Genomic DNA, 13696 nt, shown 5'->3' on the forward strand with positions numbered 1-13696 from the left:
GAAAAATCATTCATTCATTCATTCTTGTATTAATTCCCCCAATACTGCCTGGATTCATGGTACAGATCAGAAATAAGACCCCTACTCACTACACCCCAGCCCCCTCTGTTTGGTATTCTGAACTCCCCCCACCCCACATTCACGTTTGCCAGTAGTCTGAGCCTCCCTGTGCCTCGATGGGCTCCATTAGTAGATTTTAGCAATACTTTTCTAATTCATTCCAAAATAAGTCCTACGAAAACTGGCGTATATAACAGTATATGGGGGCACTCTTTGGAGCTTGAGGCTCAAAGCTTTGACCTTCATCCCACCTCCACACCTTGGATCCCCACCCAGGGTTCCAAGGGACTTCATTTAAAAGCTCCAAACCCAGGGCACTCCTGGATGCGTGAGAGCTGGAAGCCTCTGAGATTTCCAACAGACCTTTGGAGAAAACAAGTGTTTCCAGCCTTTTCTTGAGCCTGGATCTCCCTGGGAGGCACAGTGTGAAACAGTGGCCTTACCCTGGACTCCTCTTGCCAGCCCATGATGGTGACCATGACCTCTCTCCTTATGTACTAAGACCTGCCCCCAACTCACCTGTTACCGGCTCCGCCACCCGCAGATGTAGGTGACTATGAAACTCATCGCCAGCAGCACCTTGAAGCCCAGAAGGAATGCCACAAAGATGAGGACAGGCATCTCAGGACCTAAGTACCAATGGGCAGAAGGACACGGCAAAGGGGACACTGTGAGTTTAAATACCTCACTCCACTCAGGAGACAAAGGTGACCTAGTTGCTCAGAGCAGTGGAGGTGAGCTTACCTGAGCTTCTGATGGGCTTGTATGTGTCGTGTGCTTCCGTAGACAGTATGAGGCTGGCCTGGATGGGAGGTTGGGTCTTGTGCTGCACCTTACAGGTGAGCACCTGTTCAGACCCCGGCCCTGACACGTTCACCAAATGCAAGCCTTCCAGGGTGTAGGTCCCATCGCTACTCTGCTTGGATGTGAGCTGCTCAGCTCCCTTGATCGTATGGCAGTTCTCCGTCCAGGTGAGATGCACACTCTGTGGATAGAATCTCTGCACGCGGCAGGTGACAGCCACCAAGTCTGAGGAGTGTGAAGACTGGGACACTGTCACTGTAGGGGGAACTGACACAGCCCAGAGAAAGCAGACAACCACTATAGGGAGGCCACTGTGGGAGCGTGGGAGTTGCCTGAAGATGGGTCATCTGCCCAGGGTCTGCCCCAGAGGAGGATCCAGGTACTTGTGAACAGATTCTTGCATAGGTAAATGCATGGCTGAATGAGAGTGTGCTTTGAGTGAATGCATGCTTGGTGCATGGTCGGGTCGAGGAACACATGAAGCAAAGAATGAGTGGGCTTGATGAAAGCCTCCAAATCTTGCTCTCTCTTTTTCCACTTTGGCCATGAAGGATGCAAAGATGAACATTAAATGCCATTTAAGAACCTACAAGTCAGGTGACCCACTCCATGACTTGATGATTCTACGAGATGAAGATTCACGGACTCTACATCTTTACGACTCCAAGGTCCTGAGATTTTACATCGGAAGGAACTAGGATTTGGAGAGGTTCCGTAACCTGCCCGAGGTCACAAGTGGCAAAGCTGGGGTTACACCAGACACAGCGTGTTTTACTGTCGTGCTAGTCGGACACCCCAACTTTCAGGCTCTATGCATTTATGATTCCTGGCTTCTGAAATTATGATCCAACGACTTCTAGAACTCTTTGCAACTGGGTTTTCAGCTGGGCAGTAGAATGTATTCACAATGAGGAGACTTTGGAATATGTTTCAATAGGACACAACCTTGTATGTTTCAGTAGAATTCGTATGACGTCCCAGCGTCTAACACTAAACCAAGGGAGATCCCGATTGTGGGCCCTACACTTGACAGCACAGCCAGATGCAAGAACTTGTGTGAGTCACTTTCCCTCTCTCTCCAAAACTCTTAAATTATGCAATTGTCTAAGGTCAGATCATGTTTCACGGGTCTAGCTGAGACAGATCTCAGCCCTTGGTGTAAGGTAGAGACAGGACTCCTTACGTAGTGCAACTAGAAGGAACAAAGGGCATCTGTCCCCTAAATGTCCTCCCTTCATACTCAGCCCATCCAGATGGATCATTTCTGTCAGTGCTGCTTAAGAAATGGGTGGGACAGGGGCACCTGGGTGGCTCAGTTGGTCAAGCATCCGACTTTGGCTCAGGTCATGATCTCGCGGTCCGTGAGTTCAAGCCCTGTGTCGGGCTCTGTGCTGACAGCTCAGAGCCTGGAGCCTGCTTCAGATTCTGTGTCTCCCTGTCTCTCTCTCTCTCTCTCTCTCTCTTTCTCTCTCTCTCTCTCTGTGCCCCTCCCCCCTCATGCTCTCTCTCAAAAATAAGTAACTGTTAAAATTTTTTTTAACATTTAAAAGATGAGTGGGACAGCCAAGGCAGGACGCCGTCCCCAGAAGTCACTATCTGTACTCAGCCTTTCCCCCCTCAGCACACAGGCAAGGATTACTCCCAAGCAAAGAGGAAAAACTGGAGAAGGGAGCATTCAGGATGGACGAAGCCTGGGGTCCAGGAAGGATTGGCCAGGGTAAGTAAGAGGGGGTTAGAGGATGCCAAAGACCACAGAAAGGAGGGACAGGCTCAGATGCCCTTTCTAGCCACCAGGGAGCTCTCCTGGCCGTGTGGTATCCAGGCAGCGTCCGGAGGACAGAGACCCAGGCCCAGCGGATGATCACTGTTTCGACACACAGAATGGCAGTGCATGTGTGGTCCCCTCTAATCCTCACAAAACCACAAGAGCTGAACAGGGCATATGCTACCTAGTATCAGAAAACAACAACAAAAAGCCACTTAGAAGGAACCTGTAGCAAACAGGCCCCGATCTCATAAAAATTCTCAAGGAAGAACTGGTTGAAACTTCATCTGGTAAAACGTTTCAGTGATGAAACTAATTTTGTTTAATTTACATCTTAATTCAATATAAAATATAACCACAGCGATGCGCCGACTCTTGGAAGGAGCGAGTGCTGCAAGTCTAAGGAAGTAGAGATAATTTTCCCCCAAACCTGACTCTACGTCCTACCAGTGAATCCATACGGTACCTGCACATTTCACATTTGCGGCACCATCATTAAAAGGTCGTTGAAAAATTATTTGAATGTCCTGTCGATTTTCACAGGGGCCTCTATTCAATCAATGCGTTCTCTCTTTAAGTTTTTAATGCTTATTTATTTTTGAGACAGAGAGAGACAGAGCACGAGCAGGGGAGGGGCAGAGAGAGAGGGAGACACAGAATCCGAAGCAGGCTCCGGGCTCTGAGCTGTCAGCACAGAGCCCGACGCGAGGCTCGAACTCACGAACCGCGAGATCATGACCTGAGCCAAAGTTGGATGCTCGACCGGCTGAGCCACCCAGGCGTCCCAACAATGTGTTCTCTTTTGAAGTGCCCACGGAATGATGAGTATCATGGATCTTCTTCGTTTTCCATCTGGAAGCACTCAGAGGCTTTGCCTGTGATGCCTGCGGTCCCCCCATCATTGGCATCAACTTCTCGAAATACAACTTTGGCAAGATCTCTGATTTCATTTCACAATGGATGCAGATTCCTTCTGCATAGCGCGGTCTCTTGCTTGCCACGCTTCAATCAAGGCAAGACTGATCTAGAGCAGAGGGTTTCTAGACTACGCACCGCCTCCCCCAGCTGCTGGTTCAGAGCGGCCGTGCTGGGAGACTTGTCCCTCCTCGAACCCCCACGACACTTCCCGCATTCTCCGCCTTGGGATTGCTCCATAACCACGAAATGTCACCCAGACCATGCAAGCACATCCCAGCTTCCTTCTCCCCACCACCCCCCAAGGGACAATCCCCAGGAATGGTCTACCCAGTTCCTGAGAGGGTCCCAGTGGGGCTGAGCCTCATTTGTCCACAAGGGCAACCATTCAATAACTCACCCTTTCTTGAGTGTCCTGCCTTCCCTGTCTGACCCTCCCCACCCCTTATCCCAACCTCTGTGCCTCTGTGGATCCCTTCCCGAACACCTGCACCTGGTCCTGGTTTGAGGCTTGCCGTCAAGGGAACCCAGATAAAGACACCCACAGTGGCATTTCTGGGACGGGAAACCCAGCAGAGGTGCAGCCAGTGTTGAGCAGCGAGGGGTTTGAGTGGGGGCTAGTTTTACAAGTAATTCATTTGTGAATATCTGTATTTTCTAGGATTTTTGCTTTCCTACGCAACTGTCCTAACTCCAGGGAGTTATATAATAAATACTCAGGTAATGAAGAACTCTCTGAATTATCATTTTCCTACTTTACGCTCAAATATACTGAGGCTGGGAGAGCCTAAGTAACTAAGCAGGCAATCCCGTAGATGGCAAAGAGTGGATAGAAGCCTGAGTTCACCTCTTGCACTGCTGGTGGGAATGCAAACTGGTGCAGCTGCTCTGGAAAACAGTATGGAGGTGCCTCAAAAAATTAAAAATAGAACTACCCTACGACTCAGCAATTGCGCTACTAGGCATTTATCCAAGGGATACAGGTGTGCTGTTTCGAAGGGGCACATGCACCCCCATGTTTATAGCAGCACTATCGACAATAGCCAAAGTATGGAAAGAGCCCAAATGTCCATCGATGGATGAATGGATAAAGAAGATGTGGTATATATATACAATGGAGTATTACTCGCCAATCAAAAAGAATGAAATCTTGCCATTTGCAACAACGTGGATGGAGCTAGAATGTATGATGCTAAGTGAAATAAGTCAGTCGAAGAAAGACAAATATATGATATCACTCATGTGGAGGTTTAAGATACAAAACAGCTGAATGTGAGGGAAGGGAAGTAAAAATAAGACAGAAACAGAGAGGGAGACAAACCACAAGAGACTCAAATACAGAGAACAAACTGAGGGCTGCTGGCGGGGTGTTGGGTGGGGGGGAAGGGCTAAAGGAGTGAGAGGCACTAAGGAGGGCACTTGTTGGGATGAGCACTGGCTGTTACATGTAAGTGATGAATCACTGAATTCTATTCCTGAAATTATTATTACACTATATGTTAACTAAGTTGGATTTAAATTTAAAATAATAATAATAATAATAATAATAATAATAAAAGAAGCCTGAGTTCATATGAAAAATCTCTCATCACTGGCTTTGCAACCTGGGGCTGACTTTACTTCTTTGAACCCGAGTTTTCTTCTGTAAATCCTCAAGGGCACAAAGAGCACGAGGCAGTGGCACACTTTTAATTCGTCAACCCACATGAGTGTGCTTTACTGACTGTGTGGTGTGCTCATTTGAGGTGTTAATGTCAGTATTTTCATTCGTGTAAAATGATGTCTTTCCTGCCACAATAATAGTGAAAATATTGAGGAAAATATTTTGTAGACTTTAAAGTCCGATGCACATTTAAGGAATTAAATATTACTGCTGTGCAACCTTGGACCACTCACTTGCCTTCTCTGGGGGTTAGACTCGTCATAAACAACGGGATGCTTGCTATAATTCTTCCTAGGCATGATGCCCATGACCTCACCGAATTTACAGGCCTGCCAAGCATGGGTCCAGGCCAGGAAAAGCGACAACAACAAAAAAATCAGATGACACATTGGGCCCTTACCTAAGTATGAGTAATCGTCCAAAGACGACACAGTCCCTAAAATTTAGAAGCTGCAAACACTTAACATCCTCTTCATATAAAAACAGCAATAATAAAAACATGAACTTCCTGGAAGATACTGTTCCCCATTGTACAGATGAGGAGACTGAGTTCAGAGAGGTGACGTGAATGGTACAAATAATAATTAGTAGCCGCCCCAGCGACTGCCACCCTGAACGGTTAGCATGAGCAAGGCACTGTGTTGTGCACCTTACAGGCGTCATTTCACTGCACCCGTGCCACCACCAAGTGAGGGCTGTGCCATTTTCAGAGGAGGAAACGGAGGCAGAGACATCCACAGCCCAACTCTGCACGGACCCACCTGAGCAGCGAGAACGCCCTTACCACGGAGGTACTGGTCCAGGTTGATGGCTTTCTGGAAGACCAGTGTGGATTTATGACTGACGTGGCATTGGACGAAGGAGAGCACATCGTCCGCTTGCAGCAGGACGAGCACTCGGCTGGTCACATTGTGTGTGTCCCCACTGGGGTGGACGTAGGTCTGCGTCTTTGGGAGCTCGTGGTTCTTTTTAAACCAGGTCACGGTAATGTGGCGTGACGGGAATCCGGAGGACACGTAGGTCAGCTGGATGTTCTTCCCCGGCTCAGATCGCTGAAGGGGGCCTTGCAAGGAGTAGGAGTAGATGCTCCGGCCTGCAGGGAGAGACCACCCCTCCCATGAGAGGCACGGAGGTGCCCAGAGACCACGGCTCCATGAGAAGCCGACATCGGAGGCCCGGCAGTGACTAGACAGGGAGCACAGCAGTGTGTATGGGGCCGACTCCCACCCACACCCCCCGGCCAACACCCGCATCGCTGGACTCATCTCCATTTCACAGATGAGGAAACTGAGGCCCAGACAGGCTAGGTAACTTGCCCACGGTGCCCAGCCAGTCAGTGGCAGAGCCGGGCTTCTTAGCCAGACAGTCTGGCCCCAGGGTCTTCGCGGTCTCAGCTCAGGCGTGTCCTCTATCCCCGACAAGGGAATATCACGTCCATGCGCAAAAAGAAGACCTTAAGAGCACAAGTGTTGGGGGTCACACTGGGCTGGGCACCCCGGCGACTGCAAACAGTCCGGATGCCAAGCAAAGGTCAAGGAAAGGAATCCCCAGCAGGCCAGGCGAGCCCCACAGGTGTCAGGACACAGATGAGGAACTGAGCAGGCGGTGCTTTGCCTGAGGGCTCAGATGGTTGGTGGCAGCCTTGTGATGGGACACCGATCTGCTCAGCTCCAGAGTCTGGCCACCTCTAAACACGAGATCCAGAGTCCGCTTCCAAGGAGCGAAGGTCCCGTAGGCAAGCAGACGGAGCCCCGCAGCAGGAGGCCCTGCGGGAAAGTGCCACTGTGATGACTGAACCATGTGCACAGTCAGGGACAAGCACAAATCAAAAACAGAGCACGTAAGCCTGAGTTTGAGAAGAGACCTGAGGTAACACTGAGGTCTATCTTCTCCGGCAGGATGGGGGAGAAAAATACAAAAGAGCACAGTGATTTTGCAGACAGACCACCCTGCCTTTTGACCCCAGCTCAGACCTCTCAGACCTCGGCCCCTCCGCTGCCTGTCCTGTCCTATGTCAGCCAAGCTACGCGAGCACGACTGGGACACGGTAAGTGCCCTACAAGCATCAGCCAGACGCGAACGGAAGGCCGAGGTGGGGATACCGAAGAAGGGCTCTGTGGGCCAGACCGGGGAGGTGCTGCTGTGCAGGGGCACTCGCACCGAACGGAAGGGGCCCCGGACGCCAGAAAAGGAAGAAAGATAAGACAGAGAGAGGAAAAAACTCGGAGTGAGTAAAGAAGTGATTCAGAATGAAATAATGATACTTGCTTTTCCGAGGACAAAAGACCAGTTTGGAGTTTTCTATCCAGATCTGTGTATCCCACGGGGGGTGGGGGGTGGGGGGGACACTTCTCTTATTTCTGCTGGACGTGGACAAAAAAAGAACCTGGAGAAACTGAATGGTGAGTAGGATCATTCCCCAAGAATTCTTACAGCAGGCAGATCTAGGCCGGATCTATCCGGGAGAGATAGGATGCAGGGTCGAAGCCCTTGCTGGGAAGACGGGCTGTTTTGCCAGCCCGGCCTCCACCCACCCTTTGCTGGGAGCGGCAGGGGCCCTGAGACATGTGCACAGACGCAGCCGTTCACACCTGCGCACGCCTCCTGTAGGGAGCTGTCCTCCCCCACTTAGGGCGGTTCTGGAGAGCTGTCAGTCCGCACTGGGGCTCCCCTAGGCCTGGCCAATCACGATACTCTCTTCTCTTCCCATCCCCACATCCCCTCTGGCCCGTCATTCATTCTCCCGAGCTGATCCAAGCTGGTCCAGGAGAAGCAGCTTGCGCGGCTGGTGTGGGTCTGAACTGAGAGCAGGCAGCTCCCCCTAGTGGACACAGTCACGCGCGGCCACAAAGGGCGAGAGAGGGGAGCTTGGAGAGGATTAGGATGGGCGGAGGGAGGCGAGGAGGAGAGAGAAAGGCAGAGAGAGAGAGAGAGATTGAGAGAGAACTGAATAGGACAGAGGAGAATCTTGCTCCGGCACCCACTCTGTTTCCCAGCTAAGGGAGTTGAGAATTCTGGCCTCTTCGAAATTGACTCTCAGAAACTTCCAGCTGAACCAGTCTTGGTTAAAAACCTTTGGTGCCCAGCAGTCCCTAATCTCTGCCATTTCCTGCAGTCAAGTGTGAAGGCAGCAAACTTCCTACCAGAAGAGTGCATGGGACTGGGGAAGGGAAGTCCTGCTCCTTGTTGGTGAGGGTGGGGGGGAAGGAGGGAGGGAGGGAACTTAGGGGTGAATGGCTCCGAGTTTTATCGCCAGCCCAGGGAACCCTCCCTTCCGTCACCTTCATCCAGTGCCACCCCGAGCCCGTGACCTACTACAGCCTGCACCCCAGGCCCATGCTTGGTGTTTTCATGCCTGACTCTCCCAGCCATGCCGCCCAGAGGGGCCAGCAAGAGACCGCACCCACCTTTCCCCAGCCTGGGTGCCTGGGCCCGCAGGGTGATGTTGGCCCGGACGGGCGGCTGCTCAGCCTGGACCACCCAGCAAGCAAACTCGCTCCCGTCCAGCGTGGCCTCCGCCTGCCACGTGTGCTTCAGAGAGTAGGTGCCATCTGGGTTTCTCGTGACCTGTGGGGACTCCACCGTGTGGACCTGGTGTCTGTTCTCCATCCAGGTGAGACGTAGGTGGGAGGGGTAGAAGTGGCTCGCGTGGCAGGTGAGATTCACTCTCTGTTGCACGTGGATGTACGTCCCGGAGGTCTTGGTGGTGATCTTCAGGGTGGGGACAACTAGACAACCAGAAAGAAACATCTGTTGAGATTACCCCTGCCCCGCTGGCCTCTTTCCTTCTCCCAAAAACCAGACACGAGACCTGTCACTCTCTCATCCGTGACCTTTCTTGTATGCTTAATGTAAGGCAAATAAAGTGAAGTGTTAACATTCATTAAATACGAGTAGGGGAGCCTAGGTGTCTCGTGTGTTATTTTTTGTATGTTTGAACTATTCAGTACCATGAAATACAATTTTAAGAATCACTGGGGCACCTGGGTGGCTCAGTCGGTGAAGCGTCCGGCTCTTGATTTCAGCTCAGGTCATGATCTCACTAGTTCGAGCCCTGCATCGGGCTCTGTGCTGACAGTGCAGAGCCTGCTTGGGATTCTCTCTGCCCACCCCCTGCTTTGACTCTCTCTCTCAAATTAAATAAACAAACAGTTAACAAATCAAATCAAGTGCATAAAAAGAATTACTGGGGCACCTGGGTGGCTCAGCTGGTTAAGCGTCCAACTTCAGCTCAGGTCATGATCTCACGGTTCGTGGGTTCGAGCCCCGCGTCGGGCTCTGTGCTGGCAGCTCAGAGCCTGGAGCCTGCTTCTTCCTCTCTGCCCCTCCCTTGTTCGTATTCTCTCTCTCTCTCAGAAACAAACATTAACATTTTAAAAAATATATTAAAAAAAAGAATTGCTAAAATATGATGCCCACAAGGACAAGGATTTAATTGTACTTGTTGCTATATCTTCAGCACCCAGAACAGTGCCTGGCACGCAGTCGATACTCCTTATTTGTTGAATGAATAAGACATTTAAAAAATTTTCTTTAAATTTACATTTATTTATTTTTGAGAGACAGAGAGAGAGGGCACAAGGGGGGGAGAGGCAGAGAGAATGAGACACAGAATCCGAAGCAGGCTCCAGGCTCCAAGCTGTCAGCACAGAGCCTGATGCGGGGCTCGAACCCACGAACCGCGAGATCATGACCTGAGCCAAAGTCAGACGCTTAACCGACTGAGCCACCTAGGTGCTCCAGGACATTTTTTAAATTTAAAAATAATAACAATGATATTAATAGACCAATGATAGTAGCAGTGATATTAATCGCAATGATATTAATAGATATTAATAGAGGTGTTTGGGATGGAAAGTTGAGACAAGATCATGAGATAATAGTAAGATGATGATGATGGTGATAAATGGAAAGTTGGGACCAAACATTCATCAACAACTTCCTGTGTGCCAGGCACTGTTCTAGGTACTTCATAAGGAATGACTCATGTAATCCTCACATGAAACCTACAAGGGCTTATTTTTATTCCCACTCTAGGAGGGGACTGAGGCCCAAAGAAGTTAGGGGACTTACCCAAGATCACACACGTCGTAAAATGGTACAGCCAGGATTAAACCCAGACGGCCGCCCCCGGTCTCCCGGGGGGTGGGGGGGGGGGGGAGAATGGGACTTTGGGCAGAAGACACTGAAAGCCGATGCTGCTGGGAGATGACACCCCTCCCCCCACACTTCCTGCCCGCCCACCTTGGAGCACTTGGGAGAGGTTCATGGTCTTTCGCAGAGGCTCTCCCAGCGCCCTGTGGGTGACTTCGCAGGTGATCTCCAGTAAGAGATCCTGGAGGGTCAGTGTCACCCACACCTTACTGGTAACGAAGTAGTTGCCTTGGTTGTTGGTCACCAGGTGCTGGGCTGAGGCTGGATGCTCATCGCTGCCCTTCATCCAGGTGACACTGAAATCCCAGGAGCTGAAGGGGCCGGCCGTACAGTTGAAAGGCACTGGGTTTCCCGGGGTCGTCCTCTGAGATGGGCCCGTCAGAGAGATGAAGGGCCGCCCGGCTGTGAAAGAGAGCTTGTGACCATACAAGGCGCATCCGACACTCTACGGCCTGTAAGGGCTGCCGGTGGCACGTGAGGTCTTGGGGACTGACTGTGTGCTGTGTCTTGTTCCGGCCTTGGGGAGCATAGGACGGATGATGACAAGGAAACAGACAAACATAGCATTCTAACTGGGGCTCAACCTCAGGGAAACAGAGTGCTGAGGTTAAAAAAAAAAAAAAATGCCAGAAGGCTTATTCTAGAAGAAAATAGTGGTCTATGGCCATACCACCCTGAACGCGCCTGATCTCGTCTAGAAGAAGATGAGACAAGGCTTCCTGGAGGAGGTGACATTTTGAGCTGAAGCTGAGAGATGGATAGGAGCCAGCCATGAGAAGGGGCATGGGAAGAACATTCTAGAAAGTGGGAATGGCAGGTGAGAATACCTTGAGAGGCTGAGAGATCTGTAGGACTCCAGCATCATGGGCAAAGAGGTCCAGATGGGGAAAGGCCTGTGGTTCAAGGTAAATGCTGCTGACTCTATTCTGAGTGCGACCGGAAGCCATTGGAGACCGTGAACACAGGACCAGGTGGCCTCGCCGACGTGGTTTAAAAGGATACTGTGGTCGCCGTGTGGAGGATGGAAAGCAGGTGGCAGGACGGGAGCAGCGACAGCAGTGAGGAGGGGACCCAGGACTGCCTGGGCCAGGCCGGTGAGTGATGGGGGGGACCTGAGACCCATTCGGCAGAAACAGCCAGCAGGACTCGGTCACAGACCGGACACAGTGGGCTATGGGGAAATGTGTCCCAGGCTTTTCTGTCGGGCATCTGGGCGGATGGTTCTAGGTTTGGGGAGAGGTGTGGCGAGGACACCTCTCCCTTTTGGACACCAGTGTGACATCGAGAGCCACTGCGGGCAGGGATGGCTGACCCTCCTAATCCGGTCCTTCCCGTCCACATCTCTGCTTGCTCAGCTCCGGGGACGCGGCACTCTCTCCACCTGAGGCAGCATCCCCCTTCCTCTTCTAGCCTCCAGTCTGTGCCCTAGAGTCATCCCAGGGCACCTGCAGGACCGGGCTCCCCTCCCCCTCATGACAGCCTGCAGGGGCGTGACAGCGGTGACTTCTGCAAGTCTTCACTGCACCCAGCCTCCCCCCCACGCCCCTGCGCTGAGCTGGTCTGTGAGCTGGGTCCTGGGGACACAGAGAGGTGTCAGACAGGACCCTGGCACTGGAGGAGCATCTGGTCAGGTGTGTGGGTGTGGGGAGGACAGATAAACCAGCACTGACAATGCAGGGTTCTGGGTGACAGAGGGCAGCTCGGGCGGCTGTGGAGCATATCCTCTCAGCACCCAGCTCCGGAACCTTCTGCGTCATGCTCTCCTCTCCAGTAGTCCCTCCTGATCATCGTCACCTCACTGCACGGGGCACCCTGTGGCTCATAGAACGTTTCCAGGTGTGTGTTTATTCTCATCCACATCCCACTGCGGGAGGCTGGTATTGTTGTCCCCGCTTTCCAGAAGAGGAGACAGCCACAGAGAGGTTTAGTGACTTGTACGAGGTCACACAGCCTGCGGGGGTGGGGGGGGCAAGCTAAGGAGGGAGGTTAAGCAGTCTGACTGAGAACCCTGCAATCTTCCTGCAAGGCCAGAGGCGCCATCACTCGGCGGGGGGGGGGGGGGGGGGCCCCCCTTTCTGTCTCTCCCCCCCCCACACCCTCTCTGACCTAGATGTGTTAGCCACTCGGACCAGAGCTGACATCAGGGAGACCGGGTGGGAGGTGGGCTCCCCCTTCACCCCCTTCCTTCCCCCAGTCTGTTGTCCTTGTGGCCTCCTGGCCCCAAACCCCATCACCTTTGTTTCTCACAGGTGAGGACAGGACACGCCCTGGCAGGTAGGCAAAGGGCCCCGCTAGGTCCTGTGGGCCCCAGACCCCTGCAACCCAAGGCAGCTGCATGTAGTAATCCCCGAGGGCCTCCCTGCCAGGTCTGAGGGTGTCTCGGGGCACCACCCAGGACTTACCTGTGAGTCCCAGCAGGAGGGCAAGCAGGACGGAGGTCAGGACCTGCCCACACTTAGCAGCCATGGTGAGGAGGCTCCGGGTCCCTGGTTGTGCTGTGCACCAACCCCGGATGAGGCTCTGCATGAGCCCAGGAGCCACTGCCTGGTCTCCCGACAGCCGAAGGCAGGCCACACGCTTCCTGGACACTCTCCCACCCTGGGCCTGAAGCAGTGGCTTGAGCCACAGGGACAGAAGTGGTCACTGTGACCCAGGCCTCCTTCCAAACCCCAAACCCTCAGGCCTGGGGTGTGTGGCTGGGGAGGCGTCTGTTGCCTCTGGCTTGGGTGCTGACTGTCCCCAAGGCCCCACGAAGGGGACCCAGAAGGGGCTGGGCTCCCCCCACCCTCACCCCGAGCTGGGAGCCACACAGCTCCCTGTGATGTGGTGAGAGCCTCCTCCGTGCTAAGCAGATGTGACTGACAGCCTGCTGTGGCCAGCCCATGGTGGCTCCTGGGTCTACAGAACGGGTTGGCTGGTAAAGCGAGCTGGGACATCCATGACCGAATAAAACCAAGTAAGTGCACAGACTTGGAAACCCAGCTCCCCCCTCCCTCCCCCCCACCCCGGGGCTGGCACAGCGTGGCTGGGCTTCTCTTGCCCAGAATCCTCTAGGAGCCCCCGGGGTTGGGGGGGGGGGGGAGCTGAATGCTACCAATGCCCTGACCTCTCCCCTGGGTCACTCCCCATCCCCTTACGCTGCTAGATTTGGCTTCTCAGTGCTAGCCCTGACATGTTTACTTACTTATTCCTGATCCCTTTCCCCCATTAATAACGATTGGCCGTGGGGTGCCTGGGTGGCTCAGTCGGTTAGGCGACCGACTTCGGCTCAGGTCATGATCTCCTGGCTGGTGAGTTCGAGCCCCACGTTGGGCTCTGTGCTGACCGCTCGGAGA

At 52.8% G+C, this 13696-nt stretch overlaps 1 gene segment (V, D, J or C); it reads right to left on the reverse strand.

The window, feature by feature from the left end:
- Positions 1-582: 582 nt before the first annotated feature.
- Positions 583-13676, reverse strand: LOC121012056 (Ig gamma-2A chain C region, A allele-like). The segment is given in 6 exon segments: positions 583-689; positions 805-1131; positions 5992-6300; positions 8615-8935; positions 10452-10763; positions 12764-13676. Coding segments are annotated over 6 exon segments (1500 nt in total).
- Between the last annotated feature and the right edge of the window lie 20 nt (positions 13677-13696).

The sequence above is a fragment of the Herpailurus yagouaroundi genome, unplaced genomic scaffold (genome assembly GCF_014898765.1).
Source record: "Herpailurus yagouaroundi ecotype Mexico unplaced genomic scaffold, PumYag 196, whole genome shotgun sequence".
NCBI classification, from domain to species: domain Eukaryota; kingdom Metazoa; phylum Chordata; class Mammalia; order Carnivora; family Felidae; genus Herpailurus; species Herpailurus yagouaroundi.